Below are 20703 nucleotides of genomic sequence, written 5' to 3'. Positions count from 1 at the left end.
GCATATTTTTCCCTCAAGATGATTTCACTTAATAACGGTACGCTGCAAACAATCATTAGGCAGGAAAAAGAGGGTCAGGACAGGGATAACAAAGATGAAAAAGAAAACTGCTGAGAGTTCACCTCTGGTGTTTGTTTTGAGGCACCCTCAGGATTCAAGTTGGACTACACGCATTGTATTCAAAGATTTAGTTCTTTTAAAAACAAACAAAACTGGCAAGGGCCATCAACCAGAAAAAGTTCCTCTCATAATCATAAAATAAGGTCAGTTCTTGTTTATTCTTTTATATGATAATCTCAACTTCTCTATTGATTTTTAATTATTTTTTTAAAGGTGAATTAAACTTCAAGACTAACGTCCATTTTCTGCAGGGACAGTTTTTTTTGTTTTGTTTTTTAAATAAATTGTGCTCATATTTTCTCAGCTTTTTTTTTTTTTTTTTGCTGGGCTTTTCTTATCAAGTATTTTGAATCTTTTACACAAATTCTGAGGTAGCACAGTCTTCTTAGCAGCTTGTAGCCATTGAAAAGCAAGGCAATAATCCATCTAGGTTTAGGGCGTTTTCATAGAAGTGATGCAGAGCTGTGTCAATTTTAATGTTATGCTATGGAGAGTGCATGTAGCTCTCTCCACTTTAGAGGATTAAAAGTGACCTCTCTTACCAAAATCAATAAGGGCAGCTTGCTGTGACTAATAGGTTGTAGAAATTCAAAAGAGGCTGTTTGTAACACTGAGTTCATTCTCCTTGCCCAGCCCCAGACTGGCTGGCAGATCTGCACTTTGACATGTACATTCACGTGGCAAACTAATGTCTGTTATCCTCCCAGGGACCAAGCAAGCCACACACATTTCAAGGAAGAAAGCAAACTGATATTTATTTGATAAGAGAGGATTTGGCAACTTCTGTAAAGAAGCATGTGAGAGAAAGCAGAACAATCGTTAAAATGTATATTTCTGCATCTCTGGTATGGTTTTTAAAAGAGCCAGACATATTATCAGGATCTCAGCTAAGTAATCAGATAATTCACATCTCTCCATGAACTGAGATTTTTTTCTCATCTCTGAGGAAAGGCTTCTTCTTCCTTCAGATCTTTGCATAGCTGTAATAGGCTAAAAAAACTTCAAATTCCATTAGGGTCAGTGGAGCTGCCCCCACAAGGTATGAAATTATCCATCCAAAAGTAGTAATCGTTTGACTACTGTAGTACATGCTCAGTTGTTCTGGCTTCTCTTACCCACTACTCCTTCAGTTACTCTGAAGCACTTCAGTTCTAACGATCAAGTTTGGTGGCTTTCAGTAAGAGAATAATTTTGTGCAGTGTTGGAAAAGGGTCATGCTACACCCTGTAGCATGTGTAAATGCTACAGGGTGTAAAGCAAGTTTCCTATTTCTCATTTTGTAACACTAAAGGCTACCAGAAACTCATACCAGGACCTCCTACTTTACGATTAAAATACCCTTATTCTCTTGGATGTTTCTAACTTCCAATTTATTTTGCTTGAGGTACAAATTTAAGAAAAAAAAAAACAAAACTTACCCACAGTACTTAGCGTGTAGATATTTTATCCATACAACAATCACCATCATTGTCTTTATGCCAAAAACACAAGATTTGCCTTGGGGGAGCAAGGTAGAAAAGGGGGTGAAGTGGGAGAAACCCAACTGTAAAGGTTTAGGAGTCCCTATGGAGGTTTATAAATAGATGACTGCCATGTGCAAAATGTGAAAGAAATCCAGTCAACATTAAAACTCGTTGCTGTTTTGAAATCTTATAACTGTGTCCACTTTGACAGTAGACAAAGTTTGCAAGCAAAAAATAAGTCAGGAAATTATTAGCATTTGAATTTTGGCAAAATAATAAATATGTAGAGGTATAATCAATAAATAATAGGAAAGATCTGCAAGTGAACCACCAATTAATAATAAATAGGACTTGGCACAAAGTAACTGCCAATGTGGATCTCATTAGATGGCCATGGAACCTGTTCCCACAGCAGCCCTTTCTGAGGGAGGGAAAGGTGAGGTAACCAAAATGTCTGCATACCCACCCCCTCACAGCCCTGGAGCTCCAGGATTGCAACCACCTGGGCCAAAATGACAACCTTATGCTGAGTGAAGGCCATGCCATGGTTCTCCAGTCTTTAATTGATAGGTTTCCCATTCTCAGCTTTTGGACCTTTGCTCTGAAATTCCTCCTACACAAAGATGACCGAAAACGTGCAGCTCTCCCATTCTCACTGGAGAGTGAGAATTTCTCTCTCTTCTGCTCACCTTTTATTAATGATACCTCTTAAAAACAGAAATGCCCCCAAGCAAGCAATATCAGTTAAACAGATAAATAGTTCACACACCAGGCAGGGAGAAGGAAGAGGGGAAGAGACCCTGACTTATTAGACTAGAAACAGACATACCATATTAATACAAGGAATAAGCATATGGTTCTAATAGACTTTCTTAAAATGATTTATCAGCTGTGATTAAGCCCTCAACCAGCATGTCTATCTTCATAAATAAAATAAAAGTGCACCTTGCTCTGAAATATATCAGCAGTATCTTATTACCTAACCAACCCAATAGGCTGCAGTCCACTTAAAATTTGGCTCTTGGGACCAGAGTTTGTATTTAATAGCAGAATGTAAGCTCTAAGGAGATTGCCAAGATTTACAGGCTTTACCTAAAAGACAGACTTACTGAAAACACTACTAGGAGCAAGGTTTATCCCTTCATCAGATGCCATCCAGTCCATGCTGCTGTAATCTAAGCATGTACCAAGAAAGCTGTGCCATTAAAAACATCCATAGGAAGACCAAGGCAAAACACACAACAGCTATGCAATGTTGTTCTGAACGAAATATCAGAATGAAATCAGGCAGTCTTCCTTTTTTGGGGATAGCCAAAATATACAAAACACAACTAAAACCCAAACATTACAGGAGAGTGACTCAACTTCATTGGGACAGAGACAATATGAAGCAGAAGGAAAGTGGGCTGCCCTGACTGAGCTCTGCAGGGTGATTCATCAGCTGGAATTCAGAAGAACATGGAAGGATTATGGCTAAGGAGATTTAGCTCAATCAAAAACGTATGCCCTCAAATATTGCCTTTCTGCATAACATAGGCTGGAAAAGCATTCAGGCCTTCCCTCAGAGTATGAGGATCTAAATACAAAAATCCATTCAAATACGCTCCATTGCAACAGAAGAAGATAAGACAGACCTACCTGCCAGCAGAAAATAAAATGTACTGACAGAAACAAGCGAAGTTAAAGCCCATTCCTCCAAATATTTTTGCAAGGTCATGTTATGAACTCTGTTGTCTTGAAAGTTTTTCTGCACAGCTCTGTAACAGTTCAGCATGCTAACAAAGTGCCTGGAATAAGTGTCTCAACTACAGATATATGCTCAAAACATGACTCAAAGTCACTGGACCAAAGTGCCAACTGCAGAATTCCTATATAAAATGCATCACCATATGTCTACTATGAAAGCACCACAAGTTAAGAAAAGCAGCTGAAGTATAGCAAGTCTACCCATCTGGAGAGAGGAGGAGAGCATTCTTCCTGTCTTTAGCAACACTGAATAACAGCTGATAAATCTTTAACACACATGGTTTGCGCGATGCCCTGTGCTGAGACTGCAGAGATATGGAATCAATCCGAGGCTCTGCCACAGACTTCCTCTGCAATTTTTAGCACATCACTTGAATCCAGATCCTTTATGGTAGCTCAGTGATTTGCTCCTGCTTTATTTCAGTGAGAGCAAGACACCAAAATGCCTTTGAAGATCCCTATCAATCTTCTGGGGCTACAGTGCTAAAGATATTTTAGGAACCAAAAGACACAGAAAACTGCTTGCTTGGTGGAACAGTGGAAAGGACCCAACTCCCTTGGAAATATCACTCAATGCTTGCAATTTTTTCAGGAGCCTGGTGTACCACTATGAAAGAGTTCTGAAAACAGCATCTTCTGCAATCTCCTCTTCCTTAGAAGATAAGAAAAAGAGCATTCCCCTTCTGTATAAGAATGTTGCAAAAGTTAATTTAGAAAAATGTGACTATAAACCAACTGTAAGCCCAAAAGTAGATGAGTAAGACTTTTTAACTTGATGGAATTAGCACGTATGAAAATTCAACCCATTGGAGAACTTCTGATACAGGGTGATAGAGTATCTTTACAATACTTGAATACACCACACAAAAGAAATGCTATGAAATTAAGATACTTCAACACACATACAGATGTTACATTCAAAGATTGAGAACTATTACACTTCAATCTGAGTCTGGGGTAATATTTTGGACTTTGAATTTTAGAATTTTGAGTTATTGACAACAGCTTAACTGATCGATAAAGCAACAGTTGAAGCTATTACTATTCCTACAATTGTTGGAATTGTAGGAAAAAAAAATACAATTGTACCCTGGCATTTAAGTACTATATTAACATAAATCTTCCTTAGTCTTATTTTTCTTCTGTTATACAACCCACCACATAATACATTCAGTCATAAGAGGAGAATAAGCAGTCAGAAGGAACTTGAAAAAAAATATGATTCTTCTGACATGTTTAAATAAGTGTGCATGTGTGTTTATGATTGCATAATTTAAAAACTATTAAGTAGTATTTAAACACAGGCCTTTGTTTTCTTCGGGTGTACAACATGCCAATCAATGAGGATTGAAAAGCGTTCTGGAAGAAGGCTTTCTTATGAGTTCGTTGGTTTGTAATATTTCATGAGTGAAATACAGTTGTTTCTAAACACTTGTCTCTGAAACGTGTACATGAACAATATTCTTGTTTCACCTCAACCAGCTCCCTAAGGTTTAGCATATTTTCAAGGGAAGAAGGAAGCTAACAGGATTGCTGTAGAGGCAGGGCACATGCTCGGAAGTTATACCATTCTTCATCAGCACACTACAGCACTGACACTACTTCTCACAAGACTATACTCAAGTTCAACTTGCAGATATCTTATGCTGCAATACTAGAAAACTGAACCAAAAAAAAAAAAAAAAAAAAGAAAGAAAAAATGTTCTTAAAACACAACTCTGTTTTGCACTTTAATCACATGAACATATTTGACCATAATTTATTTCTCCACTGGACTATTTCATTTTGCTGATACTTTCCTAGCAGAAAGGTGCCTATGGTGGAACAGCATGCCTAGAAGAGGAGCATTAAGTCAAGCAGAGAACTTGCTGGCTATGAGCTTTCTGAACTGGTCGTGAACTTCCCACGTTATAGTCGGACTCTAGATGTGAGTAATTGTTTACATATTATCTTGATGCATTGAACACTGATTAGAAGATTTCAAAATGACAGGATATGCCTTCACAAGCAATGCATGCAAATTCCAACAGGAGTTATTATTTTAAAAATACTTTCATGTTGAAAATACTCAACTCACTGCTTCTAAAGGTTACTTTATGTGATATTCTACATGTTACTGAGCATAATTCCATTCTGTCTTATTCCATGCAGGAAAGTGAGGCATGATGCATTTTAATAAAGCAGGTCCAGTTGTTCAGAAATGAATCCTAACCCCTCCCGTCCTTGACAATTCCCTCAGACCCAAACATAATGCTCAAAGCATGATGCTGCAGAAGGGCTTATCCAGCAGCAGAAATGGCCGTATTTGCAGGTATAACCCATCACAAGTTCCTTAGATACTTAAATGCTCAGAGCATTGAAAGCCTAAAACATACAGCCAGCAGGAAAAGGTGCCAGCATATTCTACTTTGTTGACCTGGGTTGCAAATTTTGCCTATGGCAGAGCTGTCAGTGCTGCAAACCTCAAGTTCCTAAGAGCTGTAGTATTTACTCTTCTGAAAGTGGAAACTTTATAGCTTTTACCTATATTAATTTTGGTAGTGAGTTTGACAAGTTTGTGTCAGGAAGAATGCTGTTAAGACGATACAGAAAACCTCTCCCATAGGATTACCAGCGTATTTCTTTCTAATCTATAGCATTCTTTGCTGTCAAGCATTGGATCATTCTTGGAAGAGACCTTGTGCTAATATTTAATGGTATGGGTAATCAAAGTGACCAAACAAGCTGATAGTTTCATTTCATAGAATTTTTAAAGCTACAGGGACATGTAAAGACCATCTAATTCCAACCACTTGCCGTGGGCAGGGTCATCTTCCCCTGGATCAGCCTGTCCAGGGCCCCATCCAAACTGGCCTCAAGCACCTCCAGGAATGGAGCATCCACAGCTTCTCTGGGCAGCTCCTGCCACTACTTCACCAATCTCTGAGTAAAGAATCTCCTCCTAAATTCTAATCTAAGTCTCCCTTCTTACAGTTTAAAACCATTATCCCTTGTTCTGCAACCACAGACCCTTGTAAAAAGCTTCTTCTTGTCTTTCTCGTTTCAGTTCAAGTCCAGGGCATCATCATCATTATTAAGTCCTCAGTCCCCAAGAAGAAGACTAATCCAAGTGTATTTTAAAAGATGATCCTTCATAGATGAGCTTACAGTCTTCGCAGGTAAGACACATCAAGTATAAGAGGCAGAAAGAGACACTACTCTCACTTTACACAGAGAGACAGTGATTTGTTCCAGGTCAAACAACTGGGATATTAATGCACATGCAGTACCTCAGTACTACCTTTCCCAGAAGGGTACAGCAATGGAATGGAAAGTATAGCAATGACAGCACAGCAGCACGACCCCAGGCTACAGCAAATGAATACCTGCTCAAATGCAACAGCCACAGAAATAAAGGAAAGAAACTGCTTACCTTCTGACCTCAAGGACACAGTGATCTCCAGAGAGATACCCTTGCCTCCACTGCCTATCCTTGAATAAGGTCTGGGAAGAGGTAAATCCTGGCTCACTCAAGTGCATTGCTTACACCTGAGCTCCCCTGAGTTGGCTCTGCCTTCCCACCAGGTGTTCAATCACTGGTTTGAGTCATTAGCATTTCTGCTACAGGTACACATACTGTTCCTAGAAGTGTTCTCTCAGCACTTCACAGCTAATTTGGGTTGTCACCAACCCACTTAACCAGCTTAATTGCAAAAAATTTTCATAGATCACCCACAGGCTCCCACTTTCTTGAAATAAATAAATAAATAAATAGGGAAAGAAGGAGAAAGAGGCTAACTGGATTGTATCTTTTGAGTTTTCAAATGATGACTCCCAAAAAAGGAAAAAAAAAAAGAAGTGTTTTTCTCTTACAAGATTTCAGTGTCATGCTGTGTGCTAAGCCACAGCGATATACTAAAATAAACAAAACTTTCTTTCAGAGTGCAAAGAAATTAACCTGACAAAAATATTTTCACAAGACTTTTCTGTGCCATGAGTAAGTTTTCTGCTGGTATTGATCTCCAAGCACTGGTAGGTCCATTAGGAAAATACTACTTTGCACTTACTCCAGGTACAGGCTGCTAGAAGCATTTTGTTAGTAATAGTTATAGAGGAGTCCCTTTTCTTTTGTGGCCTTTGTCTCTAGCATTTGCATAAAGCCCTGCTGGGACCCACTTCAAAATCCTACCTGTCAGTTGGTAATGTAAGAACGAACATACAGCAGACTAATTGAAAACACAGTATGAATGTTACAGGTTTAGCTAACCAGTGTGAATTTAACCTTTCTTTACATTTTTATTTAAATGATTTCTCCCTCCTCCTGTCATCCATCTGAACCCTTAAGATCACCACTGACAGCTGAACAGATCGATAGAAGGAGTGCAGAATAAGACATCCCGAGGTCACTAGACACCTAGTATCATCAGGTAACCTGATGCCCTTTCATAGGCTTTAATCACATTATGCAACTACTTTTTGTGAGCTGAAGTGGACTCTGGAACACCAAACCTCATAATTTACAGCTAGTTGCACAGAAGTTCACATCAGTAGATTTCTACATATTTCCAGTTCCCAAAAACAAGTGCAATACAGAAAGTACCACCTAAGAATCTTCTTCAGTACTGATACTTTGCAGAGATGTAGGAACATATAGATTCCCTTGATGTTGGCCAGTTCTCCTCTCTGCAACACACAAGAAACAACTAAAGTGTACAATTAGATACATTTATTATATTATAATTCTGTTTCCTCACATTCATCATATGCGTAAAGCTGTGAGGATCAGAGGTCAGTCTGGGATATTTTCCCAGCCTTTGACCACAACTTGGATTCTCATATTTGGACTTTGTACTTGCTCATTTTACTATGTCACAGTCTCTCTCCTCTTCTCTTGTATCTTCGCCCATCTTCCTCCTCATAAGCCACAAATTTCTAGATTCTCTTCCCATATTCTTTCTATATCCCCGCTCTTCCTCTCTCTATCTCAGCAACTAGTGCTCCCACTTCTTCCAAAAAGTGCTCTCATGCCTTTACTTCGCAGACATCAAAGTATTTCAAAGATCCCTAAATGCTGCTACCTCCAGATTTCACAATCCCAAGCATCGACTCAGGCACACGTCTCACATGTATGAATTTTGAATTGGACAGCAAAGCAAGTGACGCAATATACAGCAGCTACAAGAAGCAACACCTATATAGGAAGCAGTTGCAGTTAGAGACGCAGACACATGAAACTAACGCTGAGGCATGCACTAAGGAGAAGTGCCTCCTGGCTGCAGCACCATAGCTGCTGTGTGATCTTCTTTCCATACTTTTAGCCTATGTACCAGTTAATGTTCAAGTTAGACAAACAGATTACTGTGAGAGTTAAATCAAACAACACAATGTCCAATAGGCAGAGAACCGCAATGGCAGGGGACATAGCATGTGAATTTCCAAGTACAGAATGTGTTCAGTAATGTGTTTCAGTTCTCAGAAGCAACCAGATCACTGGATGCATATTTGAAAAGTTAAAATTTCATGCATTACCTCTTTGCTCTGTAGTGCACTGAGCTATTTCACAGTTCCTTGAAAGTTTTAACATCTCTTTAGGATGCCACAGAACAATGTAACAACCTTCAGGCACACAAACATGCAAAATCTGGTAAAGAGTGGCCTATATAACTCAACATGAATTTAAAAACACTAAAAGTAATAGAACAACTACTGCAAAATTGATACATTACTTACTAAGCTAAATTCCCATCCCCAACCCCAGCATGAATACTTTGTGATAAATAAAGACGCACAACAAAGCTGGCAGCAATGACAGCTAAATCCAAGGATCCACTGTGATGCAGAGGATAGATCAGCACTGCTTTTTAAACCAAATGTCTTCTCATAATTCGCACTTCCCTGTAATGTATTTCAGCAAGTCTGCAATCCTCACTTCAAAAGATGATATAATTTTCCCAAGCCTCTCCCTCAAGAGGTGTGTGGTTTTTATTATAGTTTACTTAAAAGCAGAGACTTGGAATCAAACGCTGGCAAACACATTACACACTTTTAGAAACTTAATGCTTGCTTTTTTTGTTGGTTTGGGGTTTCTTTTGTCAACTGCTAGGATCGTTTGAAAAGCATGTCACAACTTAGAGTGCCACCTAGTTTCTAACCCAAAGGTTACGAGCTGGTAACAGAGTTCAGTCTGCTTTCACCACGACTGTTAAGGGGAGGAAAGGTTCCGCCTGGTGAAACTCACCCTTTTGTTGTTTTCTTCTTCTTGTGCCTTCCTAAACTCGTGCTCTAAGGAGCAGTCGATGTCATTGAAGAGGCCCACTTCCTCACAGTTCTTCAGAAAGCGTGTCGGTGTAGGAGTCTGATCTGAGAATATGAAAAGAAATGATCGCTGATATTTACTATTTGAAGTAAAGGGAGGCAGTCTGCCAAAAAAAAAAAAAAAAAAAAAAAGAAAAAAAAAAGAAAGAGGTTCTAGCTAACCTTTCCAGGCTGTCCCACTCCTACCGCACCATCATTAAAAGCAAACCACACAGCACTGAAGTCTGACACTGTGCACTGCAGACAGACAGTGCTTGCCAGCAGTGTCTGAAAGCAGGCAGCAGTCATCGTTCAACCAGAAAGAAAACAGGCCAGATTTTCACAGAGCATGTAACACAAAAGTATATCCTTCACATGTGGAAATGGTCATTATAACTATGCATAAACTTCCAATAATAGCTGCGTGCAAAACAGCGCACAGACCGCATTATAATGCACACTTACACTGCAGCATGCAGGTAAATGTGGCAGACATGCACTAACTCATGCCTTCAGAGCTTGAAAAAACACCTCCAATGAGCACGTCTCTGAAATACATGGGGTGTTAGCCACGGTATGAAGTTCTGCTTCTAGTGCAATTTTCAAAGAAATGAAACAGCATCAAGGAAAAATAAACTCTGACCCCAAAGAAGCATCCATATCTGTTTTATACCTAAAAGTCGTTCATAAAACATATAAACTATGAGATCTGGACTAAAAAAAATTTTTAATAGTTTTCTGCATCTCTAGGAATATTTTTGCCCTCTCAAAAAACCCAGGGTAGGGCAAGATTATTTTGAATCTCACAGGCTGTAGGAACTCAAGCAGGTATAAGATTTTCATCTTCTTTTCAAAAACCTGCAGGACAGATGAGCTAAAGTGAGGGAAGTTCTGTAGGGTGTTGCTTAAGCAATGACTTTGGCCGGTCCTTGTCCATTAAATGAAAAGTCAAGCCCAAACTTGGGAACCATCGTCTCTTCAAAGACCAGCTCTGAGGCAACACCATTCATTCTGGGGCAAGTTCTTTGCTACTGCACATCAGCATCCTCCCAGAACTACAGTACAGAACCACATTAACAAGACCTTCTCTTGCTTGGCACTTCCTTTTTCTCACTTCCATGTTCCAGATCAAACTGCTTTGGAGTACCTAATTTTATGGAAAGACTGAACTGTCTTGAAAAATCAACTTCTGCATACTCATAGACAACTACTCTATTGTCTGAAACTCATTCTTTAAAGAAGGAAAACTGTGTCATACTAATCCCATTGCCTATACCGGGCCAATTCTGACCTCAGAAGAAAGCATCCCACTTCAGCTGAGCTCTGGAAGAAAAATTTAGTATCTTGCACCTAGCTAAGTTCAATTTAGATCCAGTATTTCACCATGACAGGGAATAGTTACCAGACACAATAAACATCACATGATCAGAATAGAAACACACAGCAACCCCTAAACAAAAAGCAGCAAAAAAGGAATGTATTCAAGAAGAAATGCAGTTTCCACTTGAAAACTAAGCAATTGGGATCCATCTTCTGCCCCATAAAGCCACAGTGAAGCTGATTTCTACCTGTAGAAGGCATAGTTCTACAGGCTTGACTTTCTTAAGTAATATAAGGGCTAGCACATGGGTTTGCATTTATATTTTTGATGGAACAAACTGAGATAACACAAAAGGCAAATCCTTAATGTTAAAATTCTGGTTTATTTCTTTTGGCTTGAGCATTATACTTGTGAGCGTAAAGGAAACAAAACTCAAGTGTTTGGGAATGTGCACGTATTTATCTATTAGTTTTCACAGTTTTTTGATTACTGTATTACCAGGCAGAAGCACAAGACTTTCCAAGAATCTCACAAGAACTCAGCATAAGAGGCCAAGTCAATGAGTTGCTGACACTATGGAGCCTGAGGGTACTTGCCACTGTATAGGTCCATACCATAAACAAGAAGTGCCAAACTATTCTCTGGGAGTAACCTTACTGATCTCAGTACAGTTTCACCAGGAATACCTTTGCACTATGGACTGCAATTTGCAGTGGAAGTGAAGTGTGCTGAAAAGAAGGAGAGATAAACCAAGTATTTAGCAAAAAAAAACAAGTACTTTAGCAAAAAAAACATGACTACCTTGTAGAAAAATACAAAAATAATCTTTGCCAAGTCTGACATAAAAGGCACGTAGATATTTGAATGTGAGGCAAATACATGAAGCATCTTATTTTTAGAAGTGGCATATTCATATCAAATAAGCAAGGTATCATTTTCGTGACTGAGATGAGAAACCAGGGTTTCACAATAAACAAGCCAATAGCACCACATTCATCAAAACTACACATCCTAAGTTTCTCTGTAGTTGCTTGAATCCAGATATACAGACATATATACATAATTTTTTGTGTGTGAGGAAGGGGAGGGAGGTGCAGGGTATCTACCTTAACATGAATAAGGTCTCGTTTTTTCTCATCAAGATGTACAGCTGTTCAAGAAATCAGGAATTACTTTAATAGATTACATCAACAAATTAACGGGTAACAAGTTGATTATAAGGTATGTGTAACAGAAACCAATATAATTGTTCTTGGTCTGTTCAGCATCTATTCCATAAATGTAAGACAGAAAGAAAAAAGTTCTCCATTAAATAAATAATTTTAACAGTGAAAACAAACCACCCAGAGAAAACATACAAAGGCTTCATATTGCTTTCTTCTGTGTGCAGGAAGAGTGTGTCTTCTGTATCACAAGCAGACTGAGATAATCTGCTCTGTCTTGTTATCTGCAGTGGGCTACACACAGTCTTACCAATTAACTGCTTCATTATCTAAAAGCATTAAAGATGGTAGTTGAACTACATTATTTAGATCACCAACATATTGACATGGTAATCTTCAATGACTACATCAGTCTTCCTATACAGTTGCTGTAGCTTCTATGATTCAAAAATCAGACTGGCAAGAATTCTAAATGTGATTTTATTAAAACAGACTGTCCCTCTTTCCTCTCCTCTCTGTCAAGGGAGGGAAAAAAATACCATGAAAGTACCATCATTAACTCCAGCCACAAAGCCTCCTGGAAGACAGCTCAGTGAGATATAAACCAAGAGACAACTTCCTGCTTTGTTCATCCTTCAGCATCTGTAGAATCCAGAAGTCCATGAAACCTCTGAGTTTGTATGACAGCAAAACTGATGAGGATCCAGACTTTAAAGCATCAAGACTTTATTTTGCACAATAATTATACTGCACATATACTGCATCCACTTATTTCAAGACCTCATATCTACGAAACCCATTGGACTTTGTTTGCTCCTAACACAACTATTTAGCCCCTGGAAAACAAGCTCTTCCTTAGGTGATGGAAGAATTTGCAGAAGAGTTTACTCAACACTACAATTACCCTTAAGCATAAATTAGGTGTGCCCTCATGTTTTAATTGGGAAGAATATTACAAAGGAGACCCTAGCATAAGTTACACATTCAGGTCTCCTAGAATTAATAAAATATTCCTAATTCTCAGCACTTAAAAATGCGTTAATAGTTCCAACAGCTTGTGCCTGACCTCACTGTTCCCTGTTTGGTACAAACAAACCTTTTGTTGCTATCACTAGCGCCCACAACTATTGAAGGCTCACTGAGAACAGGGCTCTGATTTGTTGTAATTCAGCAAGTGGATGTGCCAGACCCATCTGGACTAAAACTCAGACAGAGCTAGCACTACACTCAGCATTCCTGCTGAGGACATGCATCACTGTACAAAGCTGTCCTGCACGCACAGTGTTATCCACACAGGCCTGACTTTCAATGGCCCAAACTGCATTTTTAACTGAGAGCATCTTGGGATTTGGCTCACTCAGGGTTAACCCTAGATATCCAGCTGCTAAATTGACTGGCCATCCCAATCAGGTCCCATTGTTTAAACAAAAGTCTTTCCATCCCAAGCTGCCGCCAGCAATCATTTCCTTGGCTTTCAGGTTTCTCATCTACCTAAATGTGCCATCAGCCCATTACTTAGCAAGTTAATTCTATCTAGCCTTTACCACTAGCTTAAACAAAGAACCCATCCTGCTTCAAACTGGGCAATAAATATTTTGCTCAGCTTATTACTCAGATGAACCATCAGCCTCTCTAATAACGTAATCATAGACATAAAAGCTGCAAGAAACAAAGTTTAAATAAGCCCAAAAATTGTAAGTAGATACATAGAAGTATGAATGTAAGACCAGGAGATCTAGTCTATGCAGATCCCAGGGTAACCTATTCCTTCTTAAAGCAGAAAGGTCAGCAATCAGATTTTGACTTTAACTTCACACACAGAATATATTTGGGCTGCTGAACATTTTGAAAAATATGTCTTCAGTGTTTGGAGCGATGCATCTTTGTTCTCTGAGCACACTGAAAGTATACACTGTAAGGCAATAGGAAATTTTTACTTAGTAAAGAAAAAGAATCCTTCAGGTATTCACTATGTTTGTCTGTGTGGTTGAGTCTGTGTGCATGTGTGTGTTGGTTGATTTGTTTTCATTTTAATTACCAAGATAACAGCCTCAGAAAGGACACTCAGTCTCAATATTTTACTTTCAGAATAACAGCCTTTCTAAGTACAATCCCAGGAAATGCCATGTTAGTTTGCAGCATATATTTCATTTAAATCATCAAGTAAATCATCATTTTGCAAAACCATCAAATCCCAGAATTCTACCTCTCAAAGCATGAATGAAAACTTTAAAACATGATATCCACTAACAAAAGTACTGAAGAACCAAAAGGAAAGCTACGTGAAACAAGCTTCGATTTGAAAGATAAGAAAAAAAGAAGAAAAAGAAGAAAAAAAGGAAAAAGAAAAACTTCATAAGTTCAGAGTTTGCATTGAACATTAAACTACTGCAAACATTATTCATCCTCAATAAAAGCAATCTAACAGCACAGCTCCAAAGTGTAACTTGATTCTTCATCTTTTAAAAAAAATGTTTAGTCTGATGTGCAGTAATAACAGCCATTTGGCTTGTTCAGCTGTGGGCTTTGTTGAAGTTATATACTTACCCATGTTATACTTTCGCACAATGATAACAAAGTCTGACTAACAGGACTAGCAATGAAATTTGAAGGGCTGCCCATCAAGCAGCAACAAGGAAAGACTAATGTCCTGAGAAATTCAGTAAAGTTTCTTCATTGATGCAGCAAACTACCACCCAAGTGTACTAAGAAGCTCAAGGTCATGAGACCTCAAGTAAGTGACAAGAGTAGAAGAGGAAGAAGTGGGCCCAGGTGCACCTGGCCAAACTACCCTCACAGTAGAAGGCTCCCCATGAACTTTACTGCTAAAAGATTAACTATTTAAAGTGCTGATTGGACTTTCTGTCAAGGTGCACATTACATGTACAATGTGCCTTCAGTCTTTTCTCAGAGCTTGCTCATGTGAGTTTTTGAAGAAAAAAGTGCAACTGACATTTCATTGTTAGGCAAAGTGAGGGACAAAGAAGAGTACAAGAAGTCAAATGAAACTATATTTCCTTACATCCAATCATTTTGCACTCTACTAAATTCATTCTAGATAAACCTCCCCATGTAAATCACAATGAGAAAGAAGATTAGTTGATCAAGGAAGACATAAATTACCTCACTGGCATGGGCGTTACCTGGAAAAGTAATACATTTGCACTGCCTTTGGCATATGCTCTTTTTTGTCTAGAGATTGATTGTGTTTCTACAGTGGGCTTCACTACCAAAAGCTCAGAAATAAAACAAAATTTCCACACAGGTAAACCTAGCCTCTCCTACATCTGGTAGCAGCACTTTGAGGGAGACCTTTTCCTCCACAAAGGTGGTAGGGTTTCAGACCCTTCTAAAATTTGATATGTAGGGAATCTCAGTGTCCCTCCCTCCCAAAGTTCAGTCCCACACAGCTGCCAGAACTTACCTGGAGGGAACAATCTGTCACCAGGCATTAATATTTCAAAAACAAAAAAGCTTTGACATGCACATCAAACTACAGAGTTTCAAAGCAATGTAAAGTGCAGTTAGCACAACAGCAAAGAGAGATGATGTCTATTTCAGTCAACCTAACTACAAAGTTTCCTACAGGAATGACTAACCTAGAAAAGTTACACAAGATATTCCATGTTAACTTGAATAGCTCTCCTTTGGCTAATAAAGCTGCAAGTGGAAACTGTCCATGGCTCTCTCTACAGCAAGGTTGTAAAATAAAATGCACACAAGAAGGAATAATAAATAACATTACTTTTTTTTTTTTTTCTCCTGTCTTTTTAAATGAATGTCGAATTATCCAACAGAAGAATCTCTTGACTATAATGAAATGCCTCTTAAGGACCTTCTATCCATTTATAACATCAGAGAACATAAACCTGTTTTAACTGTGGTAAGGGTGACGGAGCACTGGAACAGGCTGCTCAGAGAAGTTGTGAAATCTTCTTCTATGGAGATATTCAAAGACCCATCAGGACACCCATCTGTGTGACCTATTGTACGGTATCTGCTTTAGAAGAGGAGTTGAACTCAATGATCTCTTGAGGTCCTTTCCAACCTCTGCAATTCTGTGATTCTGTGTGATTTTGTCCATGTACTTGAAGATTCTGAATTAGTTCAAAAATTGCCAGATACCATAAAATTTGTTCTTCAGCCAGCAAAAACTTCAAAGAATTGAAGTAAATATAGTGGAGCTAGTTGGTAACATAGTGAGCTCTTTGCTAAACACACCGAATGAGTCACAATAGAATCAATAATTTCAACTAGGTCATGGAAATGTTTTTATTAAACGCTGACTCCACCTACAGAACAATATCTATCTTTATATATAGCACATAATTTTAACTTTCACTTGCAAATCAATATTCCAGATCTTAGCAGATTTTACATAAGAAACATGTTCCTCCTTCCTGAATCATATTTTGTTTGGTTTGCATGCTGTGCTGGTACAAGATCAAGCACCCCTCAAGGTTTTTTAGTATATATTGCCAATAATGGTTCTGATAAGACATGCTTAGTGCATACTAAGTATCACTGATATTAGATTAACCATCAGAATGGGTGATGAACTACGTCTTGAAGAACAGACGATAATGTAATGGCTATCTGAAAGCATGCTGCCCATTATTTTGTATGCACTAATTACGTACAAATTTTTTTCACATTCTTTTTGAAATAATGAATGGAATCAAACACGAAGTGCCACATTAAATTATAGTACATAACTGGGGGAAAAAAAAGAAGAGACTCACTTCTACACAGCTTAAAAAAGGAAGAAATAAAAAAAGCAGCATCAGTTAGTAATGCTGCATCTTGCTTATTATAGGACAATTGCTGCTGCAGTTCTTCGAAACAACTAATGGCAGAAAATTTAAAGAAAAAAAAAAGAAATAATAAAATAGAATGAGCAAAACTGGGGGGGAAAAAAAAAAAAAAAAAAAAAAAACCACCAGGAAGATGAAGGCAAATGTTTAAAAAGATGCCTGTTTCTTTTTTCCCCATATATCATTAATTGTTCACTACACAATCTAAGAATAAAACATCTTAAACTTTAAGGCTTTAAGGTATGTAGATTTCCCCAGGGTTTAGGTGGGTAACAAAACAAACATTTTTCAGTGTCTCTCTGGAGAGAGGAGGTCTGCAATGCTTCGATACCAAGGACTGCATAATGACGAACAAATCCACCAAGAGAACAAAACAAAAAAGCCATACACAAAGTATCAAGTTGCTGACATATTTGCCATAATCTCTGAGAACACATATAGCTTTTCACTCTCATTATTACAGAGGATATTCATACACAAAGCACAAACAATACATCCCTCAGAAACAATCTGTAGCCAAAATGGTCACAAAATTCTGCACTTGTACATAGTTAGCTGTCTGCATGTAAAGGGCCCTCACTATTGGTAGCAGTGGCGTAAACCAGTTCATGCATTTCGCCTTGGAAAGCAATCCATTGGAAGGAGCAGAATCACAGAAGTTACCAAACATAAATGGAACTACTCTACTCAGGGGACCAAATATACTCTTTAGAAACTGCCCTAGAGCACAACTCTTGCCAAACAAAGTTCTAACAAAACTAAGCACTTTCACAGAGCAAACGTGTTCACAGTACAGACGTCTTCAAGCAGTTTCACTGCCAGAGGACACTGTCTAGTGCAAGAGCAGCACTTTCTCATTTGTGCTGCCAACCAAACACAGGATTCTGTGGGCACAACTGCTATGCACCTGCTGCACAAGTCCTGCTCTTCCATGTGCTGAGTTCTGGTTCATAGTAATCTTAGTCCACTGTGGCATCTTCAAGAATAAGGAAAAAGCTAAAATCTGTTTGGGATTAGTTCTCTGATTTCTCACAGGTACCTAAAGTCCCCAGCAAAATCCAAATCGAATATTTGCAAACCATCGCTAGTGAACTATAATTTTCATAAAAATTAAGTGTTTAATCAACCAGTGAGGAAGAACCTCTTAATCATGATACAGGAGGTACCTGAAATGACAATAGATGGAGGAATTTTTGCTAAGCAGACACTCCTAGATTACGATAAGAACAATTAACCTTGAAAAACCTATTTCAAACAAGAAATTAAAAAAAAAAAAAGGTTAACATCCACACACGTCCATTGCAGTCGTTCTCTACAACTACTTCAAAGCCTGACAAATACTAATGATGTTATTCTTAAGGATTTGTTATGATAGTTCAAGGAATATACAATAGGAAAGTGAATAGGTGAGGAAAGAAATGGTAAGACTAACATTAGTTTGACCTTACCTGGCAGTTGTTGATTGTCAGCAAGCAACCATTGTGTGGTTACTCAGACCAGAATGTAAGAAAAGCACTTAAGAAGCTAATGACTGTAATTGTACGTAAACATAGTTCTGTATAACGTCTGTGTGCGATGGGGGGAAGTGATGAGAGAGAGACTTAATTCTAGGGAGAAAGAATACTGGATATTACCCCCTGATTTACCTTTCTTCAGCTGAAGGATTTACAACTATTTACAGTGGGCAGGCCTTTATAAAGGTGATTCACATGATGTGGCCTGTTCCAGCTGCTGAAGGGAGCCTGTCAAACTTAAAATAGTGAGCCTTACAGGAACGGCACAAATGCACTTCATTAACACGCTCACTGCTAGCTTCCAGGTGACATGCACTTAAGTGCCCATATTTCATTGTCATGTTGACAAGGGAGTCACTGATGGAGCTACCAGCATGGTGGAGGTTTAACAATTTCTTTCCCTCTCTTGCCATAACTGTGGGATGGCATAAGAATGGCAGCTGTCATTTTGTCCAAAGATACACATTCTAGCTTATTTTACCTCTACTTGTTATTTCATTTGAGCTTTTTTTAAAAAAAACAAAAAAACAACAACCTCTGAGGTATTTTGCCACTAGCTCTCCAGTAGAAGTCATACTTCCAACATCATCTGAATAGCTCTCTTGACTCTTGAATTCATGTCTTCTTACCTGATAACATATTATCTGTTTTTATTGAAGGAAACTTCAAAGTCATTTCATGTTTGTGCCTGTGAATCATCAGATGATCCTCTGTTGGAAAACGCTGTCAGGCAAAAACAGAGAGAGGAAGGAAAAAAAAAAAAAAAAAGAATTTAATTCTCTAATAAACTTTTGGCATTAGTCAGAATTTTAAAAATGAGACTTTGAAAGAAATGTATCCTGCCAGAAATGTATCCAAATGGCACAAGAACAGCCACAGATAATTTGTAAACGTGAGAGTGTAAGTAACAAACATCAGTACTCCTTAGAAATATATTTGAAGAAGTTCTCACTGGAGTTACAAACAGCAAGGGGTCACATATTTGCTTGAAAATGTAGCAAGATCAAGTTTGGGTTTTAAGGGTCTGGGACACAGGCTCCACTATCAGAGCTTCACAAGTCACCACACGCCTGAGGAACTGTGATAACTGCTATTGTGCATGCCTTTAGCCCACGGCAAATGCAAAGTAATGAGCGCATCTTAAATCACTTCACTGGATTTTTCTGCTTTTGTGTCTTTCTGCAACCTATCTCCTGAACTCCTATGAATAGTCACAAAAGCCAGCTCTTCCCTACCTAGAAACATTCAGGCAAAATGTTTCTTTATTTGTGGAAAACCAACACACTGACATCAAACTGTTGGTGCAAAGGTGCTCAATACCTTACAATTATTGGTGATCCTTCACAACAGTAAATTATCTTCCTCCCCTTTGTCACGCAGAGAAGTGCTCTGTTTTTTTATGCTATTAATAGCTGTACTAATAGGTTCTGACAGCAGAATTTTACAACAAACAGCTCATTTTGACCAAGACAAAGGAGAGAAAGCTTGAAAAGATGTTGGAACACTTGAATACATACTTTGCTAAGTTAAAATTCAGTAAAGTTTCCTTCACTAAGTGAATCTGCAGAACTACTGTAGTAGTTTTAACAGAGTTAGTTCAGGACTAGTAAAGACCAAGAGGTGTTTCACCATAGCTTGGGAAAATATATATATATATATATATATTTTTTTAATATATATATATATATACACACACGTGTGTGTGTGTGTCTAAGCTATATTATATATTAAAAGCAGATTTTTAAAGCAACAGGTACATAGTAACTGTCAAAAACTAGCAATGACAGAGTTAAAGTGACATAAGTCTGTAAATACAGTATATATTCTTGGCTAAGTGACTTTGCTTGTGGCTATGGTATAAATAGTTGCAGTAGAATACACCTTCTGAGACTTTAAGCCCACAGACAAAGCAGCGTAAGTAATGGAAATGAGTTCCCTGGAAAAAAAAAAAAAAAAATCCCGAAGACCTTTTCCTCACTGTGAAATCCTGGTTCATTGCTTACTCATCTGGAAGAAATGCAGCACTAGAAATTTATGTTAAGAACAAACGGAATTTATGAAAGACTTTGCTCAATGAAATTGTGAGACAAAAAATAAAGTATTTCCCTTCATGGAACACCATGCTTTGTCTCCAGAGTGAAAGCAGCCAAGCTTAAAGAGGGCTTTGTGTGAATGAGGAGAAGCTATTCCTCCAGCCCAGGTTCTTGTGTCTTTTTTCGTAAACTACTTTCTTATGCAGAACATCAACATCCTCGGACACACATCCACACTCACTGGTGGAGAAGCCAT

General features: G+C 38.3%; 1 protein-coding gene across 2 annotated transcripts in view; it reads right to left on the bottom strand.

Annotated features, from left to right (window-relative positions):
* CREB5 (cAMP responsive element binding protein 5) overlaps positions 1–20703 on the bottom strand; it is a 244611-nt gene that overhangs the window by 185844 nt on the left and 38064 nt on the right. The window contains exons 3-4 of one of the 2 annotated variants that reach the window (XM_052694421.1): positions 19044–19137; positions 9547–9668 (exon numbers count right to left, since the gene is read on the bottom strand). In XM_052694421.1, coding sequence (XP_052550381.1) covers positions 9547–9668; positions 19044–19137 — 216 coding nt within the window. Of the gene's footprint in view, positions 1–6741; positions 6818–9546; positions 9669–19043; positions 19138–20703 lie in introns of those variants that run through there. The other variant, XM_052694422.1, reaches the window with a different exon arrangement.

Source organism: Tympanuchus pallidicinctus, unplaced genomic scaffold, assembly GCF_026119805.1.
Source record: "Tympanuchus pallidicinctus isolate F22 unplaced genomic scaffold, pur_lepc_1.0 scaffold3, whole genome shotgun sequence".
Classification (NCBI taxonomy): domain Eukaryota; kingdom Metazoa; phylum Chordata; class Aves; order Galliformes; family Phasianidae; genus Tympanuchus; species Tympanuchus pallidicinctus.
The sequence above is the reverse complement of the archived record's forward strand: the minus strand, read 5'-3'. Positions and strand labels throughout refer to the sequence as shown.